The 24638-nt window shown below is 42.1% G+C and overlaps 1 protein-coding gene across 2 annotated transcripts in view; it reads right to left on the reverse strand.

Moving 5' to 3' along the window:
• Positions 1 to 6079: 6079 nt before the first annotated feature.
• SRPX (sushi repeat containing protein X-linked) overlaps positions 6080 to 24638 on the reverse strand; it is a 117309-nt gene continuing 98750 nt past the window's right edge. For both annotated transcript variants that reach the window (XM_032329854.1, XM_032329853.1), the window contains 2 exons: positions 20215 to 20336; positions 6080 to 6621 (listed from right to left, as the gene is read on the reverse strand). In XM_032329854.1, coding sequence (XP_032185745.1) covers positions 6438 to 6621; positions 20215 to 20336 — 306 coding nt within the window. In that variant the 3' untranslated portion in view covers positions 6080 to 6437. The remainder of the gene's footprint in view (positions 6622 to 20214; positions 20337 to 24638) is intronic.

The following is a 24638-nucleotide window of genomic DNA, read 5'->3' on the forward strand; positions in this document are numbered from 1 at the left end:
GAGAGTTTCAACCCAGAAAGGATGCTGTATTTTGTTAAATGCTTTTTCTGCATCAGTTGAGAGGATCATATGGTTCTTATCCTTTCATTTATTAAAGTCATGTATCACATTGATTGATTCATGGATCCAGTGAACCACCCTTACAGCCCAGGAAGAAATTCTACTTGGTCATGGTGAATAATCCTTTTAATGTACTGTTGGATCCTACTGGCTACTATCTTGGTGAGAATTCTGGCATTCATGTTTGTCACGGATATTGGTAATTCTCTTTTATGATGTGGTCTTTGTCTGATTTTCAGCCCTCTATGATCAGTAAACTTGGTGAGAGCCAGTTGTTTGTGCTGGTCTTCTAGGAGAGGGGCTTGCTGTGCTGATTCTCTGGTGCACTTGCCCTAGTGGAAATGGGCCTCCAGTGCGTGGTGTAAGTGGCTCCGGACTCCACTAGGTGGCACTGTTTTGTCCCAGAAGGCTTTCAGCCCTGATTTGGGGTGGGGTGGGGGATATCAATATGGCTGTGCCCTACTCTCTAGCCCTGGAACTGAAAGTCCTTTCCCCCATCTTTTAGTGAGCCCTCACAGAAAAGCAGTCACTCTTGCCTCCCAAGTTTTGGTCAGAACTCTGTTCACCCAGCTTGTGACCAAGCATTTTTATCTCAAGCACACAACTGTTTTAAAACTCTAAATTTTATGGACTCTTGTGCACTCTTCCTCTCGGAAGAGGGAAGGAGTCTTGCTATACTTCTGCATTTTGCTGGGCCCCCACTAGAAGAGTGGTCCCCAGACCATGCAGCTGTTTAGTTTATGGCAACACAGAGCAGAAAGCTGGTGCCTGGACTCGCTGTTTTCAGCCAGCTTCCCTGCTCTGATGCCTGGAAATTCTGCTGCACTCAGGCATCCCTGTTCTTCTTGTGCCCCCCCTGGGGATCCTGAGACCAGGCTGTCCCACCTAGGATTCTGCCCTGCTTTTCCACCTGAACACCTCTAAGCCAGGCGCATCCCCCACTGTAGCAGACTTCTAGAAGTTCCCATTTTGCACTCCTCTGTTTACAATACTTTATGGTAGCCTTCTTAAGCAGGCTCCCTCTCTCTGCCATATCTTCAGCTATATAACACTAGATTTAACCTCCTTATCTCCAACCTTCAAATGGTAGTCACTTTTCTACTTGTAGACTTGCAGCATTTTCTTTCTCATATCTCTGATTTCTCAGGTGTTCAGAATGATTTGATAACTATCTAGTTGTATTCAAGGGAAGAGACCAATTTAGGGTTCCCTTACCCCTCCACCATCTTAACTCCTCACTCCTTTGTTTCTTCTTGGTTCATGTTCTGGAACATTGTGTCTCTAGAAATTTATCCATTTTTTCCTAGGTTGTCCAGTTTGTAAGCATATAAGTTTTTGTAATATTCTCTTATAATTCTTTATATTTCTGTGGTGTTTTTATTTCTCATCCTCCATTTTCCATTTTATTAGAGTCCTGTCTTTTTGATAAGTTTAGCTATAAATTTATCAATTTTGTTTATCTTTTCAAGGAACTAGATCTTGGTTTCATTGAACATTTCTATTCTTGTTTTGTGTGTGTGTGTGTCTGTCTGTTTTATTTATTTCTCCTCTAATCTTTATTATTTCCTTCCTTTTACTAGCTTTGAGCTTTGTGTGTGTGTTTTTTTTTTCTAGTTCCTTTTGGTGTATAAGGTTAGTTTGTTTTTTTAAAATACTTTTTTGGTTTTTTTTTTTTTAAGATTTTATTTATTTATTTGACAGAGAGAGAGATCACAAGTAGGCAGAGAGGCAGGCAGAGAGAGAGAGGGGAGGAAGCAGGCTCCCTGCTAAGCAGAGAGCCCGATGCAGGGCTCAATCCCAGGACTCTGAGACCATGACCTGAGCCAAAGGCAGAGGCTTAACCCACTGAGCAACCCAGGTGCCCCTAAAATACGTTTTTTTTAAAATTGTCTTGTTAGTCACCATACAATACATCATTAGTTTTTGATGTGGTGTTCCATGATCTATTGTTTGCATGTAATAGCCAGTGCTCCATGCAATATGTGCCCTCCTTAATACCCATCACCAGGCTCACCCATCACCCATCCCCCCCTCCCTTCTAAAACCCTCCAGTTATTTCATAGTCTCTCATGGTTCGTCTCCCACTCCCAATTTCTCCCCCTTCATTTTTTCCCTTCTCCTAATGTCCTCCATGCTTGAATATTGTTTCTTGATATAGGCCTGAATCAGTATAAACATTCCTCTTAGAAGTGCTTTTTCTATATCCTAAAGATTTTGGACTAATGTTTTCATTTTTATTGTCTTCATGTATTTTTAAATTTTTTTATTTGTCCTAAGTTGTTTAGTTGTTATGTTTTGGCCGCTTTTTGGCCTATTTTTTGGCCCACTTTTTCTAGTTTTTAAAATTGTAATTGATTTCTGGTTTCATATCATTGGGGTTAGAAAAGATGCTTTAGATATTTCAGTATTCTTAAATTTCTTTAGACTTGTTTTGTGGCCCAACATGTAATTTATCTTGAAGAATGTTCCATGTGCTTAGAAAATAATGTGTATTCCACTCTTTGTAGAGGGAATGTTCTATATGTAGCTGTTAGGTCCCGGTATAATGTGCCATTCAAGGACAGTTTGGTTGTTGATTTTCTGTCTGGATAATCTATCCATTGATGTTAACGGGGTGTAAAAGTCCTTACTATTATTTTGTTACTTTTACTTTCTCCCTTTATGTCTATTAATATTTGCTTTATGTATTTAGGTGCTCCTATGTTTGGTGCATAGATGTTTACAATTGTTATATCCTTTTAATTGATCCTTTTATTGTTATGCAATGGCCTTCTTTATTTCCTGCTACAGTCTATTTAAAGTCTTTTTTGTGTGATATAAGTTACTTCAGCTTTTTTTTTGCTCCATTGGCATATCTTCTTCCATCCCTTCACTTTTAGTCTGTATGTCTGTAACTCTCTTGGAGGCAGCATATAGATGGGTCTGGTTTTTCTACTTATTCAGTCACCCTCTATCTTTTGACTGGAGCATTGAGTTCATCTACATTTGATGTAATTATTGGTAAGTATTGCTAAGTACTTATTGCCATTTTGGAAAATTTTCTCTCATTGCTTTTGTAGTTCTCTTCTGTTCCTTTCTTCTTTAGATGTCTTCCCTTATAGTTTGATAGCTTGCTTTCATTTTTGCTTGGATTTAATTATTTTGTGTGTGTTTACTATAGGTTTTTTATTTGTGGTTATCATTAAATTCTCATAACATCCTATGTGTATAGTACTCTATAATAAACTGACGGTTATTTAAGTTTGAAATGATCTAAAAACACTTAATTTTTAATTCCCTCTCCCTGTTTTATGTATATATTTTATAACTTTTTTATATCCCTTGACTAATTTTTGTAGATAAAATTTATTTTACTACTTTGTGTTTTAACTTCCACACTGGCTATTTATAAGTGATTAATCTGCCTTTTCCATCTGATTGCTTTTACCTGTGAAATTTTTTCCTTTTATACTTTTCATACTTCCAGGTGTGGCCTTTTCTTTCCACTTAAGGAATTCTCCCTTCGTTTCTTGTAAGGATGGTTTAGGGTTGAGGAACTCCTTTAATTTTTCTTGTCTGGGAAACTCTTTCTCTCTCCTGTTCTAAATGATAGCTATGCTGGCTAGAGTGTTCTTGGTTGTAGTTTTTTTTTTTTTTATCACTTTGAAGATGCCATGCCATTCCTTTCTGGCCTGCAAAGTTTTGCTGAAAAATCACCTGGCAGCCTTACAGGATTTCTTTTGTATATAATTGTCTTCTCTTGCTGCTTTGAAATCTTTATCATTACTTTTGCCATTTTAATTATTATTAAAAGACAAACTTGAGTTTATCTTCCTAGGGACTCTCTAGGCTTCCTGGACCTGGATGTCTGTTTCCTTCCCCAGCTATTATTTCTTCAAATAAATGTTCTGACTCCTCTCTCTCTCTTCTTCTTGTGGGACCCCTTTCATGTGAATGTTAGGACATTTGATGATGTCACAGAATCCCCTTAGCCTACTCTTTTTTATTTTTTTTCCTTTTCAGCTTGGTTGCTATCTATTACCATTTTCCGGATTGCTGATCCATTTTTTTCCTACATTCTTTCATCTGCTATTGAGTCCCTCTATGAATTTTTCATTTCATTTACTGAATTCTTCAGCTCTGACTGGTTCTTTTTAAAATTTCCTATCTCTTCATTAAGGTTCTTAGTCCATCCACTCTTTTCTCCAGTCCAATGAGTATCTTTATGACCATTATCTAGAAGTTATTATCAATATTATCTCTGTTTTATTTGGCTCTTTTACTGTGATTTTGTCTTGTTCTTTCATTTGGGACATATTTCTCTGTCTCCACATTTTCTCCAACTCTGTGCCTCTGTGTATTTGGAAAGTCAGCCTTGTTTCCTGTTCTTCAAAGTAATGGCCTTGTGTAAAAGGTCCTGTGGTGCCCTATAACACAGTCCCACCTGGTCACCAGATTCAGGCACTCTAGGGCACCCCGTGTCATCTGTGCACACTCTCCTTTTGTGACGGAGCCATGAATGTCTCCAGCCCGGCTGTCTGCAATAACTTGCTTTGCTTTGCCTGCTCTGAATGCTTTGGGCAGTTTTACTCTCTGGGCTGTTGAGAGGTCTGGCTGCAGTCACCCCAGGCTCCTTCATGGGCAAGGACGGTAGTCAGCCTAGCTGTCCGCAGTTAGCCTGATACAGCTGCAGGTGCACCAAAGGGCAGGGTGTGCCCCATGAACAGACAGCTGAAAGGTCTGGCTGCTGGAGCTGTGAGTGTGCTGGTGTGGGAGCAGCCATCACATTGCAGGGGCCGGACCTGGCCAGGGCTGCCTGCCAACTGAGGCAGGGTCGCAGGTTGAACCGGGTGGTTGTACAGGAGATGGCCAGGGTGGAAGCATGCTGTGCTAACAAGAGAGATGGACAGTGTTAGAGGTGGCTCCTAAAAGCATCTGGCTGTCTGGGCTGGAGAAGAGTAAGAAAAAATGGTGCCCACCAGTACTTTTGTTCCCAGAGGAATCTGCAGATCTCTGACATGCATTCTAAGATTGGTTGATAAATCTCCATCATGTATGCCCTAGGTGTTGCTTCCGTGCTGGGTCTTGGGCCGTTATTTAGTATGCTGGCTCTTTAAGGACAGGAACTCGGTTTTCTATCACCTTTGGGCTCTTCCAGAGTGAAGCCCCAGTAGTTTCCACAGCCAAACATTATGGGGGAAGTATGTGGTGTGGGGTCTGGTTGTCTCCTCCATGTTTGTGATGTCCCCCCTCTTCGCAGTTAGTTGTGCCAGGGGTCTGGTTCCCAACCATATCTCCACTCCTCTTACCTTTTGTGACATGGCCTTCTTTCTATGACCAGCTGTTAGAAGATCTGTTGTGCCAGTCTTCAGGCAATTGTCAGAGTTCGTTTTATACGTGTAGCTGATGACTCGATGTGCCCATGGGATAAGGTGAGCGCAGATCCTTCTCCATCTTCCAAATGTCTGTTTACTTTGATTCTAATAGTTCAACAGTTAGTAGTTAGGGAGGTTTTTTTTTTTTTTTTTTTTTTTTTTTTTTTTGCCAGAAAGTAGTGCCATAGCACAAGTTCTTGGTTTCTCCTATGGGACCTGACTTGCTGCTAAGGTTCTGAGTGCACACATTAAAAATGTGTTAGCAGACTGGAGGTAAGTGTGTGTTTAGCACTTGTGGCTTTGGGCGTGGCCTGGCAGGACTATCTTCAAGGGGAGGGTCCCAGAACATGGAATTCCCGCAACAGGGTGACGATCCCTCTGTCTTTGCTGATCCTTCTGACCTCTGACTCATAACAACGGTCACTGGGGAAAAACAAAAGGAGACAATTGGTGCTTCTTGTTTATGCTGTCAAAGTTAGTGATCAAAGGCTTACCTCTCTGATTTTTGGCTTGTTTCTGTCATGAGCTACTCTACCACCTGGAAGGGGAGTTAGGGAGTTAGGGAGCTCTCGCAGCTCAGCTGATGAAAGGAAGGACATTTTTCCATTCCTAAAACCACTGAGCCAAGTAGGGCTTGTGCTTAAAACAAAATAAGTTTTAGTAAATTTGCTCCAAAATATTTTATTGATATGTTTTATATAAAAAACAAAATAGAAGTAAGTTATGTGTTACACTGAATAACACACTGAAAGCATGTAGAAGATTGTAGTTTCTAATTTCTCTAGAAAGTTGACCAGCCATGATTGGAAGAAGGAGAAAGAGTACCTATCATAGTCACCATTTCTGGGGAGTACACTTCAAAGTACAAAAAGCACCATGGTAATTTTTAAGTGCAAAGAAAGCTCATATTAAAATAGACTTTAAAAATTACAAATAAAAATCTGTACATCAAGAATATTTTTCTGGCCTTTCCATGTGCTGTGGAGAACGAAAGGAGGAACCACCAAGAGAGGAACCGTCACATCAGGTGTTACAGGTCTGGCCCATTTCAGCTTGCAGCACCATCTCCTCTTTTCGCAAGGGGAAAGTGTCGATCAGGTTGAAGAGGGCCGCAGGCATCACCAGGGAGACATAGCGCTCCTTGTCCATGCCATGCTTATCCACGAGCACCATACTGAAGGAATAGAGTGGGATGCGCAGCAACAACCTAGGGCAGACAGAGAGAAGACTGTCAAACCGGACTCCCAAGAGTTCTGTTGGACCAGCCAGAGCCCTGTAGGGACACTGCAGGCAGAGAAAGGCTTACTACTGCAGACTTACTCATCTAAAGACCCTTGCTACTCATAGTATGGTGTTTGGACTAACAGCGTCACTGGAGAATCCCAGGCTCCACCCCAAACCTGCTGAAATAGAGCTGAGTTATTAACATGATTCCCCCAAATGACTGGTATGCGCCTGCAAGGGTAAGTGGTACCGCTTTATACCCATCAGCAAGATCCTGGGCCTCCCTTGGTGTGCTGTGTGTCAACAGTTACTACAGGGTGTGTACAACAGTCCTAATAGGTTTTCTGCGTTAAATTAGAGTCAACTCAAATTTATAGACTAGGTCTGCACAACCAGGTACATACTAGAACTAAGTCCATGGTTAATAGGGGGTGATTTTGCCCTCTAGGGAATATCTGGCCATGTCTGCACACATTTTTCGTGGGCACAGTGAAGGGGTACTTCTAGCCTCTAGCGACACAGGGATGCTGCTTAATGTCTTCAGACCCACTGGAAAGCCTCCCCCCCAAAAGAATCAGCCAGCCCCCAAGGTCAATAGTACTAAGGTTGAAAAACTGTGGACTAGGCAAAGGTGATTGAAGTAAGCTTCCAAACATTGTAATTGTGGCCCATTCTGGCTCATGCTGTAGCCAGCTCAGGACGGCAGTTAGAGGAGATTAAGCTTGGTCCAGTAACTTGGTTCATTATAATTTGTACCTCAGATAATTCCCTCCCCAAAAAAGTCTGATTTTTTTCCCCTACTCTATCACGCTAGAATTTATCTTGTGGAAAATAATGATTTTTGTAGCAACAGAAGCGTGTTTAGATGAAATCTGCCAGGGAAAGCAAACAAGTTGATCAGCTGAGCCCACTCAGTCTCTTCTCGGTTTTACTTTTGAATTTACTTAGCTAGACCTTCTGTGTAAGGCAGACTATACACTGCCATCTGTATTTAAAGTGAAATATTTTTCCTCCCACCCAAAGATCAAGGGGAAAATATTTGCTACTCAAAATCCAAACTGACGATACTTGCTTCTGCCGTTTAAGAGAGTTTCGGGGAAGATGGGAATAATTTCTGTTTTATCTCAGTGGGAAGCTAAATTGCTAATCTGCTGCTAGTGACTAAAAGGAAAGAAAGACAACAGTTAAATCTCTCCACCAGGTCTCCTGAGACAGGAGAGAGCAGCTCAGGAGCTGACTGAGAAATGCATGAATTGAGTGTTTGTAGACCATGAAGTGGGTCAAAATGCAGATAAACTGCTCTGCATCTTTAAAAAGAGGAGTATTTAGGTTTTTCTAGAGGAGAGAGGGATGTCTTAATGCAGAATGGTCCCAGAGAACAAGAGTAGAAAAGAAAGCTGGTCTGGAGAGCGAAAAAGGCCACGTGTTGCGGCGGTTGGAGTCTGTGGGAAAAGGGCAACCACTGAGGAAACGTGGCATTTGATGCTCTAGTGCTTCTGAGGCTACGGTGGCAATCTCCCATGGTGCCACCATGTGCTGCCACACATGCTCTTCATGTGAGCCTTGTGCCTTGATGGGCAGAATATAAAGAGGAAAAATGACCATGGGAAGAAATGAGTGTTCAGGTCAGCAAGCGATCAACAGTCACTGGAAATGTATCCCACCATGCCCGAGAGACCACAGAAATCTTGGAGATGGATGATGGGACACCCCACAGGCTGAGGGGTGTTGCCAGCAGTGTGTTGGAGTTACATAAATGCCCGTAATGAGCTCTTTCTGGAGAGTCTTCTAGAAAACTCTGTAGACTCAAAATAATAATAATAATAATAATACGGGCTATTCTGTTTCAAGATGGCAATGGAAGATCCTGAAGTCACCTCCTCACCTGGACACAACAACTTTACAACTATATCTGGAACAGTTTCTTCTGAAAAAAGAAAAAAAAAAAAAACCCAAAAAACCTGAGACCAGGCAGAGCGACTACTGCATTATCAGGAAATGAGAACAAAGCCACATCGAAGCAGGTATGAAAAGACGAAACACAATATCAGCAAAGTAGCCACATGCCCAGCACAGTGATACCAATCATGAGGGAACTGAAAACCTGGAACTTTTCTTTGAGGATCAGAGTCTCTTCGCCCCACGTAGGGAGCGCGTTCCCCCAAATGTCTAGCTTTGAAAACCAATAGGGCTGAAGCATAGGAGACGTGCAAGTCTGTGGTAAATGGAGAAATGGTGCTTACAGGGCTCAACCTACAAACTCCCCCAAAGGGCAGCCCAGAAGGAGCCATTTGAAAAGCACCCAGACATCAGGTGAAAGAAGCTCCTTTGATCATTTTTAAGTGAGTGACTGAGCCTCAGGGACAGAGGCTGGTGGGTGCCGTTTTCACACCCCGTCTTGCTAAAGCCAGTGGCAGCCATCTCTTTCTTATTTTATTTTTGGCCTTTGGGCTCCTTCTTCACACGCCAGCCAGCAGGCGCCATCTTGGTGCTATCCTGCCTTCTAAAGCTGGTGGGCGCTGTCTCTCTCCATGCAGCTCTCCCTCTCCGTCTGTCCCTCTCCATCCATCCCTTGCTCCCTGTAGTTCACCCTCGAGCTCTTTTGTTCCTAACCTGCCCCTCAGGCTCGCTTTCCCCCCAGCTCTGTCCATCCCGCTTCCCCCCCAGCTCTCACAAGCGCTCCGTCTCTGTCGCACTCGTCTTCTCTCCACGTGTCCTTTGCACACGTGTTCCCCATTTCGCTCTCCTCTCCCCTCTCCTCTCTGTACGCGTGTCCATCTCCTGCTTTGGCTGTGTCTCTCCTTGTCTCTCCTTTTTATCCTTCTTTTTCTCGCTCCCTCTGTTTCTGTCTCCCTTTCTCTGCATGTGTATCTCTGTGTTGGTGGCTTTCTGCCTCTGTATCTCTCTCTTCCCATGTAGGTCCCAGTCTTTGTCTGTGTCCCAGCTTCCGCCCCTCTTCCTCCTTTTTCCCCCAGCCCCTCTGACCATCCCCCCCCCACTCTGTACGTCTCTCTCATTCTTCCCCCTCATATCCCTCCCCCCCCTCCATTTGTGTGTGTGTCTCTCTCCTTAACACTGTCCCCCCCCCCATCTCTCTTTTTCCCCGTTGCAGTGAGTACCACCCTTGGCTTCACTCAAGCTGATGGGCCCTATCTTCACACACTCCATCTGCCTCCCTACAGCTCTGCAGTATTTTCCAGGAAGGAGTGCACACCTTCCCTGGCTCCCTGATACTTACCGATGATGCTGCCAGGACACTTGTACATCATCTGGCTCTTGAGCCCGTGTTGCTGACACCTACAGGTCCTACAAGCCAGTAACTAACAGGAAAAAGTTCTTAAACAGGAACCACCCCCAGGAGACTGCCATTCGTTCAGACCCAGGAGTTCAGCCTTTCTCTGAAAGAGGCCTATTCCTTTATCATCATAGCTACGGCACGAGGGGTGGACTTCTTAAATTGACCTCTGGGGACTGACTATAAACCCTTCCGAGACCTTGGAGGGGAGATGCTATCTTTGTACTGTGCCTCTGCTGCTCTCCAGAGTGCTAGCTAGCATCTACTGGAGGAGAGCTCACAGATGTCTGCTGCCCCAGTTTTTACATCTGGTAAAATGGATTTTGTGGATGCTACCCAGAGCATACCCCTTGATCACAGGTTCCAGAGGCCAAAAAGACTTGCATTCCGGGCTGCCACCAGACTGTATCAATCAAGAAGACAGTTCTTGCTAAGCTCTCCCAGGCCTGGGGCACCGCATGGACAGATTAAAACAGATCCCATCTTCCTGTGAAAAATTCCCATTTGCTCATCCTGGAACCTCCTCCTGAGGGGCAGCCTTCAGCTTCGGCACACAGCTAGGAACCTACAGAGGGGCTCTCAGGAAACATACTCCCAGGGATGCCATCTTGGTGCTGTCCCTTTGTCTCACTACAGCTCACCCATATGTCCCAGAAAGGAGCTTGTGCACTTGTCTGAGGTCCCAGGTTTTTGACTGCCACCCAGGGGACACCTCCCAATCATGCAGCTCAGATGACCAGTGGAGCTAACACTTACCAGTGGAGCTACAACACTGTATATATGTTTGTAACCTTAACAGCTGCTGGTTGGGGGGCTCGCTTCTAATGAGTCTGAATCGAAGTGCTAAGATTCTTACCTTTGGAACAATCTCAGATATTGGAAGCTACTGACAATAAAATAGTCTGCTTAGAGACTCAGAAAGGTTTGAGAGACCATCAAAAGCTACAGCAACAGATGACCAATAAGGATCATCTCCTATATAAGACCACCATTTCAACAGTGGGAGAAACGGCTGTTTCATCTAATACAACAGAAGAAGATGCTCCAAACAATGTAGCAAGATCAAACCTTGGAAAATAAACCTTAATAAAATGGAGAAAAGTAATTTACCTGATCAAGAATTCAAAGTAATGATCATAAAAATGCTCTCAGAACTTGGAAAAAGAACGGTCTAGTCCACTGAGAACTCCAAAAAAGAAAATATACAAAAGTATCAAACAGAAGTCACAGAGCTGAAGAATTCAACAACAAAATGTGAAAATATATGAATCTTGGAGCACTGAAAAAATGAAATTAAATAAAAAAAATTAGAACCATTATGTAAAAAATTTGTGTGTGTGTGTGTGTGTGTATGTGTGTATGGAATTCAACAAGAAACTAGATGGAGAAATAATCAGTGAACTCAAAGGCAGGGCAGAAGAATTTAAAGTTCTTTTTTCTTTTTGCTGCTCTGAATGTGTAAACAATTAAAATAGCTTTCAGAACATATGGAACAATGTCAAGCAGACTAACATTTGCATATATGGTTCCATTATTTGTACACAAGAGGTCCCAGAGGGAGGAGAGAGACAAAGAGACTGAAAACTTCCCTGACATGGGAAAGCAACAGACAACCAGATCAAGGAGGCCCAGGGAATTCTAAGTAAGAAGAAACCAGAGATCTACACCAAAACACATTATAACTAAAATGTCAAAAGTTAAGACAAGGAGAGAGCCTTAAAAGCAGCAAGAGAATAACAGTTTGTTACCTACAGGAAAACCCCAGAGCACTATCAGCATGTATTTTCAGCGGAAACCTTGCAGGCCAAAGGGAGTGGCATGATACATTGCAAGTGTTCAAAGAAAACAGCTTCCAACCAAGAATAGTCTATTCAAAAAAATTATTCAGAATTGAAGGAGACATAGTTTTGCAGACAAGCTATAGGAGTCCATCACCACTAAAACAACCTTACAAGAAATGGTAAAGGGACTTCTTTATGCTGAAAAGGATGGGCACTGATGAGTAACAAGAAAACATAAGAAAGTATACATCTCATTGGTAGGGGTAAATATATAGAAAAGCTAGTGGATTCATCACATAAAGGTAGTATAAAAGGTTAAAACATGTAAGTAGTAAGAACTGTAACTACAGTAAGTTAAGAGATACAAAAGATAAAAAGATGTAGTTGTGACATCAAAAACGTAAAATGTATTGATTGGGTAAATACCTAGAAGGGCAATTGCTAGATAAGAGGGTAGCTCTATTTTTAACTTTTTGATACTATTTTCCACAGTGGTTACACCAGTTTGATTCCCAGCGACAGTGCACAAAGGTTCCCCTTTCTCCACATCCTCATCCATACCTGTTGTCTCTTATGTTGAGATCAGCCATTCTGCCAGGTGTGAGGTGATAGCTTAGTGTGGTTTTGATTTGCATTTCTCTGATGATGAGTGATGTTGAACATCTTCTCATGTGTCTCTTGGCCATCTGTAAGTTTTCTCTGGAAAATGTCTGTTGATGTCTTCTGCCCATTTTAAAATTAGATAATTTGTTGAGTGTTGAGTTGCATAAGTTCTACATGTATTTGAATACTAACTCTTTGTCAGCTGTGTCATTTGCAGATATCTTCTCCCATTCAGTAGGCTGCCTTTCAGTTTTGCTGATGGTTTCCTTCACTGTGCAGAAGATTTTTATCTTGACGAGGTCCCAGTAGTTCATTTTTGTTTTTGTTTCTCTTGCTTCAAGAAACATATGTAGGGGCGCCTGGGTGGCCCAGTGTGTTAAAAACCTCTTCCTTCGGCTCAGGTCATGATCTCAGGGCCCTGGGATAGAGCCCCGCATTGGGCTCTCTGCTCAGCAGGGAGCCTGCTTCCCCCTCTCTCTCTGCCTGCCTCTCTGCCTACCTGTGATCTCTGTTAAATGAATAAATAATCTTAAAAAAAAGAAACATATGTAGAAGGAAGTTGCTGTGGCTGATGTCAAAGAGGTTATGGTCTGTGTTCTCTAGGATTGTTATGGGTTCATGAACCTTCAGGCAGACACCTAACGACTGAGCCACCCAGGTGCCCTGCAGTAATTTTTAAGGTATTATTGGATTCAGTTTACTTGTATTTTGTTGAGGACATTTGTATCTAAGTTCATCAGAGAAATTGGCATGTACTTGTCTTTTTTGTGGTGTCTTTTTCTGGTTTTTGGTGTCAAGGTAATGCTGGCCTCATAGAATGAATTTGGAAGTTTTCCTTACTTTTTCTTTTTTTTTTTTTTTTTTGGAATGTTTTGAGAAGAACAGGTACTAACTCTTCATTAAATGTTTGGTAGAATTTGCCTTTGAAGATATCTCGCCCTGGAGTTTTGTTTGTTGGCAGGTTTTTGATTCCTGGCTCAATTTCTTTGCTGGTAACCAGTCTATTCAAGTTTTTTCTTTCTTCTTATTTCAGCTTTGGTAGGTTATAGGTTTCTCAGTATTCATCCCTACCTTCTAGGTTGTGTTCCTGGTTTCACTTATCTATTCTATTGGTCTTTTAGTTTCTATGCCATTTATTCTGATCGAAATCTTTATTATTTCCTTCCTTCTGCTGGTTTGGGGTTTTGTTTGTTCTTTTTCTAGCTCCTTTAGGTAAAACATTTGGTTTTTTTTGAGACTTTTCATGCTTCTTGAGGTAGGCCTGTATTGCTATGAACTTCCCTTATAGAACTGGGTTTACTGCATTTCAAAGGTCTTCAACCATTGTTTTCATTCTCATTTGTTTCTTCTTTGATTTCCTGATTGACCCATTCATTGTTTGATAGCATGTTCTTTAAACTCCATGTATTTGTGGTCTTTCCTGGTTTTTTTCTTGTGGTTGACTTCTAGCTTCATAGCATTGTGGCCAGAAAAGACGCATGGATGGTATGACTATCACTTTTTCAATTTGTTAAGGCATGCTTTGTGGCCTAATAGGTGATCTATTCTGGAGAATGTTTCGTGTGACTAGTGGCCTTTTAAAATATATAGTACTTTATGTGTTAGTTTGTTCTCTAGAAAAAAATCAATAAAATTCTATTTATCAACAAAAGTTTGAGACCAAAAAAATGAAAATATACTAATACTCATAGAATGTAATAAAAACAGTTCTAAGAGGAAAATTGATAGTGATAAATGCCTACCTCAAGTAAGAGAATAAATCAAATAAATAATGTAACTTTACACCTCAACCAGCAAAGGAACAAGTAAAGACCAAAATAGAAGAACGGAAATAAAGTTCAGAGTGAAAATAAATAAAACAGATTAAAAAGACAATGGAAAAGATCAATGAAAGAAGAGCTAGCTTTTTGAAAAGATAGTAATATTGATAAATCTTTAGCTAGATTCACCAAGAATCTAGCTCAAATAAGGGCTCAAATTTGAGGGCTCAAATAAGTAAAATCAGAAATGAAAGAGATGTTACAACTGATAACGTAAGAATACAGAAAATCATACAGAAAACCATAGACTATTTATGAACAATTATATGCTAACAAATTAGACAACCCAGAAGAAATGTATATAATTCTAAAAACATAAAACTGTCCCAAACTGAATCATGAATGGAAATATCTGAACACACCAAATTCTAGTAAGGATACTGAATAAGTAATCAAAAAACTTCCAACCAGACAGAAGACCAGGTCCACACATCTTCAATGGTAAATTATAGCAAACAATAGTAACAATCCTTCCCAGATGGTTCCTAAAAATGGAAGAGGAGGGAACACTTCCAAACTTATTTTATGAGGCCAGCATTTCCCTAATACCAAAACCAGATGAAGACATTAGAAGGAAAGCCCAAATATCCCTAATGAACATAGTTGCAAATATCCTCAAGAAAACACTAGCATGCTGAATTCAACGATACATTAAATGGTTCATTCACCATGATCAAATGGGGCTTCTTTCAGGGATGCAAGGATAGTTCAACATCTGTTAACATGTTACAACACATTTGCAAAATGAAGGATAAAAAGAATAAGCTCATCAATAGATGCAGAAAAACTGTTTGCAAAGCTCAATACTGTTTAGGATGAAAACTCTCAACAAAGTACAGAGGAAACAAACCTCAACATAACACAGGGTACATACGTCAAGCTCACATCTAATATCATACTTCTGTTGAAAAGCTAAAGGTTTTCCAGTAAGGTCAGGAAGAAGACAAGGATGCCCACTCTCACCACTATTATTTAACAGAGTATTAGAAATCCTACCCACAGCAGTTAGGAACGGAAAATAAATCAAAGGCCTCCAATTGGGAAGGAAATACTACACCTGTCACTATTTGCAGAGGACATATTATATGTAGAAAGAGAAAACCCTTAAAGATTGCACTAATAAAGTGTGAATACCTGAATTCAGTAACATTACAGGATGCAAAAATCTTTTGCACTTCTATACAATAATAATGAAATATCAGAAAGAAAATAAGCACTTTCACAATTGCATGAAAATGAATAAAATACCTAGGAATAAATTCAAGGAGGTACGAGACCTGAACACTGAAATCTATAGGACACCAATGAATGAAATTGAAGAAAATACACAGGAAAAAAAATAGACATTCCATGCTCATGAATTGGGATATTATTGAATGTCCATACTACCCAAAGGAATATACAGATTCTTCTAATTGTATTTTTTCACAGAAACAGAACAAAAATATCCTTAAAATTTGTATAGAAGCACAAAAGATGCTGAATAGCTAAAAAGTTTTGAGAAAGAACAACAAAGCTGGAGGCAGTGTGCTCTTTGGTTTCCAAATATATTATAAAGCCATAATAATTGAAACAGTATGGTACTGGCATAAAATCAGACCCATAGGACAGTAGAACACAATAGGGAGCCCAGAAATAAATCCATACACACATGGCCAATTAATTTATGATGAAAGAGCCAATAGCTTCCAATGGGGTAAGACAATTTCTTCAATAAATATTATTGGGAAAACTGGGCCACTGTCATACACTGTATACAAAAATAAACTCAAAATGCCTTAAAGACTTGAATGGAAGACCTGAAACCCTAACATACAGGAGAATACATAGTCAGTAAATCCATCTTCACCATGATGCTTTTTTTGGATTTGACACAAAAGTAAAGTCGACAAAAGCAAAAACAAACAAGAGGTGATATCTCATTGTGGTTTTGATTTGTATTTCCCTGATGCCGAGTGTACCCCTGGGGATAAAAATATATGTTTATAAAAAATAAAAAAATAATTAAAAAAAAGAGGGAATATATCAAATTAAAAAGTTTCTGCAGAGGCCATTATCAACAAAATGAAAAAGCAACGTACTGAAATGGAGAAAATACTTGCAACTCATATCTGAGAAGAGACTAATACCCAAAACATATAAAAAGTACATACAACTCAGTAACAAAACAACAAACACAAAATTAAAAATGGGCAGAGGAATGGCATAGATGTTTTTCCACAGAAGACATACCCACGGCCATCAAATACATGAAAACAATCTCAACATCATTAATCAACAGGGAAGTGGAAACCAAAACCACAGGGAAGTATTACGTCACTCCTGTTAGCACAGATACTATTGGAAAGACAAATAGTAAGTGTTGGTGGGGTGTCTGGGTCGTACAGTCCATTGAGTATCCAAGTCAGTTTCAGCTCAGGTCGTGATCTCAAGGTCATGAGACTGAGCCCTGACTTATGCTCTGCACTCAGCTGGGAATCTGCTTAATGCTCTCTCTCCCTCCTCTTTTCCCTCTGTCCCCCCTTCCCTCCCCACCTCAAATTAATAAATCTTGGAGGAAAAAGCATTAGTGAGGTTCTGGAGAAAAGGGAACATTTGGGCATTGTTGGTGACAATGTATAATGATGCAGCCACTTTGGAAAACAGTATGGATATTTTTCAAAAAATTAGTAACTATATAATGGCCCAATTCCACCTTTAGGGGTTTATCTGAAGAAAACTTTAAAAACTAACTTGAAAAGGTATATGCACCCTCATCTTTACTCCAGCATTATGTACAAGAGCCAAGATATGGAAACAACATAAGTGTCCATTGATGGGCAAATAGATAAAGGAAATATGGTACACACACACACACACAAACACACACAAGAAAATGTTGCCGTTTGTGACCATATGGATGGACCTTATGGAGATTATCCTAAGTGAAATAAATCAGAGGACTAATACCATGTGGCGTCACTTTTATGTGGAATCTAAAACAACAAACAAAAAAAAACCCTCATAGATACAAAGGACAGACTAATGGGTGGGTAAGGTGTGAAGGGGGTCAAAAGGTAGAAACTTCTAGATCTAAAATAAGTCATGGGGATTAATGTAAGGCATGGCAGTTATGGTTGATAATACCATATTACGTGTTTGAAAGTAGCTAAGACTAAATCTTAAAATTTCACAAGGAAAAAAATGTAACTACATATGGTGCTGGTTGTTAACTAGACTTAATCTGATGATCATTTTGCAATATATACAAATATTGAATCATTATGTTGTATACTCATGTAGTGTCAATTATAACTCAAAAATAATATGCATATAAAAATAATGGCCTCCTTTTTCCCTATCACCCTTGCAATTGCTGGAAAGTTACTCTAGGGAACATGCGTTTGCCCAGACCTTCAGGTCTCCAAAACATCGGCACTGGGGGCACCTGGGTGACTCAGTAGATTAAGCATCCAACTCTTGGTTTCAGCTCAGGTCATGATCTCAGGGTCCTGGGATCAAGCCCTGCATCCAGCTCCACGCTCAGTAAGGAGTCTGCTTGAGATTCTGTCCTTCTTCCTCTACCCCTCCACCCCTCTACATGCATGCTCCCACACATATGCACCCTCTAAAATAAATCTTTAAAGAAAAACACATGAGAGTGAGAAACAGGGAGGTGGGAACTTTGCAACACCAGGCATTGCTGCTGCCTGTCAATTGCTTCATGATGGCTTCAGTGCTATTGGAAAGTAGTATTCTACCCAGACAAGAGAATTTTTAGGTTCTCCAGGCATTCTGCATCTCCTGTTCTCTCATGCTTTCTATTCTTAGCCAAATTTGGCTCTTTTCATCTGCACTAGACCCTAGGGTGGAATTCAAAGGGAAAAAGATAAAGCATCTACCTGCCAAGTCCCTTATTCCTGATCGGTCTGATAAAGGGAACATGTGTCCTGACACTGACTCCATTAGGTAATACCTGTGACAGATCCTCTCTGCGTGACATCTACCTGGACTATCTCCGGCTCCCCAGTCATGATTAACCCTCTTTTTACAGGCTGCTTTGCAAAATTTCCACTTCAAAGTTGTAAAGCTACGAGGCCCGTGGTTCTCAAGATGTGAGCCCCAGAGCAGCGGCTTCGCCCACACTTAGGAACATGCTCAAAGTGCCAATCCTCCGGCCCTATCCTAGACCTACTGAAGCAAAGACTGTGGGCATGTGGCCCCATTCTATGCTTTAGCAGTGTTCCAAGTGATTCAGAGGCTTCTTCAATTTGAGAAGCACTACATAATTCATGTATGCACTTTCTTGTTGCTTTGGCCGTCCCCAGCCCGCAGAGCTCTAGAGTCATCCTAACGTCTACGACTTAAATCAGATTTTTCTGTTCTTCAAATTCCAGTCGTTTAAAATCACATCAGAATTTTACCCAGATTCCCTCTCTCTGTATATCTGCAATCCACAGAGTAACATCTAGCAGATTCTGTGACAGGTTTATAAAAAAATCATGAGCACAGGGTGTGAGCCAGTAGTTCTAAATTACCAACAGCTTCCAACACATACTTTGGGATTTTTTGTTATACATTTTCAGATGTCAACATAGTCCTCTCCCTAGGTTTATGGTTTTCAACTTGAAAGAGAACTCCAAGTACACTCTGAGAAGCTCTGCTCACCCCTGGAAATAGTAACTTTAACTTTGTCTTAGTTTAGAGTCATTTGCTCCAGTTACTTAGCTCCAACAGGGTTCCAAGCACTGTGCTAGGTACTAGATAGCAAATGTTGAGGGGATCTTGGGGTGACGTCGTAAGTGTCACCTTTGGAGAGGTGTTAGCCGATGCAGCAGGACAAAAAAAAAAAAAAAGTATATCCCAAAGGTTCTGAGTATACCCCACCTTCTCCCTCTTTCAGCCAACTAAAGATAATTCAGATATCTTCATTTCTTTTTCCCTCCCTTGCCCTCTGAGTTTTTGATCTTAGTATGGATGGGGTGCTCTTTCTGGGGGGAGAGAGAGAAATCAAACATGGAAGGGGGTTGCCAAAAAGCAGACGGAAAACAGACACATTAAATAATCTGTTGTGTCACTGGCTAAGGACGTATTTCTCTCCTACACTCTCCCAAGGGAACTCTGTGAATCTCTTGGAACATCTAAGCTGGGGCTCAAGTCCTCTTTCATTTTCTTCTTCTGGGAATATGGAAAGGCTGCATTGTCCAGCCTGCCTTGAAGTTTGGTTGCAATCATGGGATGGATTCTAGCCAATGGACTTGGAGAGAATAATCTTATGCTTCCATGAGGAAGCATGGAAGAGGGGTAGGGTTTGTTGTCCTCTCTCCCAACCCCTTTGCAAAAACCTGGAATTCCTGTGTTCTAAATGTTGACTCTACAGGGTGGTGGGACCACCACCAGCCTTGGCCCCGAAAGACTTTGAGGAGTAGTGACTGTGGACTATGAACACATAGCCCTCCTTGCACTGTGGGAGAAAAAGGATGGGTGAGAAAGGAAGATTTTGAGCAGTTTTGCTTTAGCCTAATTATCCTTTTCACAGTAGTCAAGAGAGGCAAGTAAATATTTGGGATTGTTCTGAAATTACCTTTTTGGCTGTTGAGTTCTGCTTTTTGAAGGCACCATGACTCCGAGCCTGAGCACCATGATTCTAGCTTTGTTAAGTGTTACCAAAGGAAAATATAATTGTTAAAATGGGGGTATTGACAAGTACCCTGGAAGCATGGAGGTAAAAGAGGCCAAGCCTGGAAAAGCTAACCGGATGCCTGCTCTCCTAATAGCACGAAGGATTGCATAAGTCCTTTTCATAGCCTTTTCCCTACCCACGCCAACCCCACCCAGCAGAAAGAAAGACAAAGCAAAGACAAAGCATAGCACCTTGGTTAAAGGGGAAAGAAGACAACACGGGAAATTATCCACCACCTGATAAATACGCACGCGCAGCACCATGCCAGTTAGCATGGTCCTAGAACACTCAGACTACAAGCAACTCAACATTGAAGGTTACGTGGAATTAATACTGAGTAGTAAGAAATCAGGGAACATGATCCTCAAAAAAGTACATTGTAAGGGTACAATTTAAGGCCAGGACTTCCACCTACCTGAGCTGCAGGGCTAGGGCTGGAGGCATGATCTTTGCTCCTATCCTGCCGATGAGGGTCGGGAACACACCTACAAGCTCCACCACCGTGATGTGTCGAAGATCCAGGCTACACTGCGCTTGCTGAAAAAAACAAAACAAAACAAAAATGCAACAACAAAGGGAGAAGTGTGAGCATGAAGAAAGACTTCCAGGTCAAACTGCAGAGTGCCAGCAACAGCAGTGTTCTGCTCTGGGTAGTTTATTTGCCTGCTCCAAACATTCTTGAAAACAGTGGAGAAATTGGGGTTCAACCAGTGGTTATAAAACCTAAATACCCTCGTAGAGAAACCACTTGGAGATGGCTTAGCAATCAGATTTTGAAAACCTAAGCAAGTTGGCAGTCTGTGTTTTTCCAGAAGGGGGTGAGACTTTGTATGAGCTTAAGATCCTAGAAGGTATCCAAAACCACCCCCCAGAGAATTCAAATTTGTTTTCAAGGACAGAAGAGTATTTCCAGAGTCCCCTTATCTGTCCTTGCTTCGCCCCCACTCCCTCGTCCCAAGCTCCTCACACCCAAACACAGTAAGAAAAGACACAGTAATCAAAAGCTTCAGTCTTACTCTGGTGCCCTAGTTTTGACATCTGGTGACCTATTATGCCTGCTGACCATAGGACAGACACCCTTTGAGAGCCTGACACTAGAGGCTGGGCATAGGGAGGAGAGAGCTTGCATTTCTGGGTCCCAAGGGACCATAAAAATTGGAGACAGAGTTATTGGAGAAGTACAATTCCTACAGCACAGCAGAGAGGAAGACTGAAATACACCAGCAGTCTTTCTTTTGAGATTTTCTTTGAGAGAGAGAGCGTGAGCATGCGCACAAGTCAGTGGGGGTGGGGAGCAGAGGGAGAAGGAGAAGCAGACTCCTCTGCCGAGCAGGGAGCCCGACATGGGACTTGATCCCAGGACCTCAGGACCATGACCTGAACCTTTAGGCAGACACTGAACTGACTGAGCCCCGCCCCCCACCCAGGCACCCCTATCAGCATCCGTTCTGAGAATGGGACCTGCCTGCTTGTCCAGAAGGTTTGGCCTGAGAGGCAGACTTCCAGATTGGCATGCATCTAGGGGCCTCCAGAGGTGCCCTCAGGGAGTGGCGACCAGGGGATGCCATCTTCGGGCTCTAGCTCTGCCTCATTCTACTTCACGGTTATCTTCCAGAAAGGAGCTTATTTCTTTGTCTGGTAACTTGATTTTTATGGCTGCCACCTGGGAACCCGTCCCTATCACCCGACTGTGGTGTCTCGTGGGGCTTCGGCTAGCGGTCCTCCAGGCCAGAACCAAAAGAGAGAGGGTTCCTCACTAGCTACCACCTCAGGGCACAGCAAGGGGTGCCAGACCCAGTAGCTCAATCATATGGGAAAGAGGCCTGTGAGCTTATCAGCACAGCTGCCTCTCATTAAATACACCTCAAAGGACAGCCTGCAACCCTTCCCTTGGACGGCAGACCCTGTCCCTTCATGCTCTCCCTTGTTCACACTCCAGAGCGACAGCATCTACCAGAGGGGAGCTGTGTAAAAACTGGTGCCCCAGTTTTTAATGTCTGGTGCCTGGATTTTTGTGGCTGCCACTCACAAAATGCCCCGTGATGGCCTGGCTCTGGTGGCTGGAAGGGCCTGCATTCCTGGGTCCTATGGGATGGGAACAGTCAGAGTCCCTGGAAGGCTCCCACTCCCAGGGCACTGGACAGCCAACTGAGGCACAACCCTGGTATGGCTGTGAAAGAGGCCTGTTTGTCCTGGATCTTTGGCCAAACGGGCGGACTTCCGGCTTGGCGCACATCTAGAGGCCTGCAAAGATGCTCAGGGAACACTGGCCAGGGGACAACATCTTTGTTTGCTCTTGCTCTCCCCCCCACCCTGGAGGTTTTCTGGGCTATGCCCAGGCAGCACAATTCACTCACTGCCCCACTCATGATGGGTCAAGACTCACAGCCACTCCTGACCAGGGAGCCTCTTTGGGCAAATCTGCGAGTTGCCATAAGTGAACACTTCCAGTCCTGCCAAGAGAGGAGCATGAGACATGGCCCCACCGGCTGTGGAATATGGCTTCTACCCACCTCCCTCTGACAGGGAGGATTGGTAAGAACACCAGGGCACTACCTAACCGGACCACTCCCAAGCTGGGAAGTAGGTGGGCAGAGCTGATTACCACCAGAGTGAACACAGTAGTCCTGTTCAGACATGAACCTGAGGCTTGGCTTGACTGGAGTCAAGACCAGAAATGAAGAGCATTAGCAACCTTGGAGCTTCTGCTCCCACTGAACCCAACAGGGAAACCAAGGCACCACCCACTCATTCGTCACCTGATTGCTGAGTACAGCTTCCTGACTGCCCGACCAGGGTGTCTTCCCACAGCACAAGGGATGCTGGGTGGCCTGTGTGACAACCCTGCTTAGAGTGGCACTTGAACAGAGGGTAGGGTCCATGACTCTTCCTGTCTGCAGTGCAAAACTGGCAGTGTCACCTGACCATGACATTCAGTGCCTCATTCAGGTCCACGAACAGTGAGCTGTGCAGGCCCTGGGTTTCATCCTGCGCCCTGCCCTCACCAGAGCTGGGAAGCTGTCATAGCTCTACCTCCTGCTGAGGATAGTACCCAGTCCTGCCTAATAAGCCTGACCTGAGAATCCAGCCCATCCTACAGCTTCACTTAGGTAAGAAAGCAAGCCAGCTGTCCTATCCAGCTCTTCTCAGTAGTGGTCCACACACCCCATTCCCCAACCACCGGCCTTAGAACTAGAACAGTTCTAAGGTCTAAAGAGGTCTAAAATATACCCTAAAAGCAGGACCCACATGCCTAAAGACACTACCAGCAGACACAGCCAAAACACCAAAACTGAGCTGGTTGCAGAGGAACTATCTTCCCCAGAGCGAAACTGCAAAGTCTGGAAGAGAACACTTACTCACATGTGTACAGACCAACATAAGGAATTGAGGATCATAAACAATCAGCAAAGGAAAACGCAGTTCCAAAGGGAACTAATAAAGCTCTAATAACTGATGCTAAAGAAATGGAAATCTATGAATGGTCAGAGAATTCAGAATAATTCTAGGTTTAGTGAACTACAAGAATGCATAGACAACAAAATTAGGAAAGCAATGCATGAACAAGACAAGAAGTTCAAAAGTTCAACAAAGAAAGAGCAACAATTAAAAAAAAAAAACCAAAAAACAGGGACACCTGGGTGGCTCAGTTGATTAAGCATCTGCCTTTGGCTCAGGTCATGATCCCAGGGTCTTGGGATCAAGCGCCGCATCGGGGTCCCTGCTCAATGTGGAGCCTGCTTCTCCCTCACCTTCTCTCTCTGCCATTTCTCCTGTTTTGTGCTGTCAAATAAATAAAATATTTCAAAAAATAAATTGAAAAAAAATCCTAGAGTTAAAGCATATAGTAACTCAACTGAAGAATTCCATACAGAGCATCCAAAGTAGTCCTGGCTATGCAGAAGGGAAAAAAAAAAAATCAGCGACCTGGCAGATGCAGCATTTGAAACTATTCAGAGGATAAAAAAGAATAAGGAATGAAAAAGAAGGAATAAAGCCTAAAGGACTTATGGGACAGAATGGAAAGAAACAATATTCACATTATGGGAATTCCAGAAGGAGGAAAAAAGGGGAGAAAGGGGCAGAAAGTATATTTAAAACAATAATCACTGAAAATTTCCCAAACCTGGAGAGAGAAATAGAGATTCAGATCAAAGATGCCCAGATGATCTCAAATAGGGCTATACTGAGACACACCACAAGTAAATTGTCAAAAGTCAAAGATAGAACAAGAATTTGAGAAACAGCAAAAGAAGAGAGAAGTTACTGACAAGGGAAGCCCATAAGATAATTAGTGCATTTTTCAACAGAAACTTTTCAGGCCATAAGATAATGGGTTGGCATATTCAAAATATTGAAAGAAAAAGAAACTGTCAGCTAAGCAAAATATATCAGGTGAAGGGGTTCTTCAGAAACGGGGAGATTAAGATTTTCCTGATCAAACCAAAGTTGAGGGAATTCATCTCCATTAGACCTGCATTACAAGAAATGCTAAACAGAGTTCATTAAGTAGAAATAAAATAATACTTAGCTGACATCATAAGAAGGCAATATAAAAGTCACTGTTGATGGTAAAGTATATGATCAAAATTGGATGGTAAGGATGATGCTTAATTCACTTACAACTCTAGTTTTAAAGTTAAAAAATGGAGTAAAAATGACTCAAACTACAAGCATCTGTTATTAGTTACACAATATAAAAACATATGAACAAAAACATCAATAACCTAAAATGTGAAAGGGAGGAGAAGTATAAGTATAAAGCTTAGGAATTCTATTGAAGTTAAGTTGACATTGGTTTAAAATAGAGTGTTATAATTTTAAGATATTTTACTTAAG

This window comes from Mustela erminea, chromosome X (genome assembly GCF_009829155.1).
Source record: "Mustela erminea isolate mMusErm1 chromosome X, mMusErm1.Pri, whole genome shotgun sequence".
NCBI classification, from domain to species: Eukaryota; Metazoa; Chordata; class Mammalia; order Carnivora; family Mustelidae; genus Mustela; species Mustela erminea.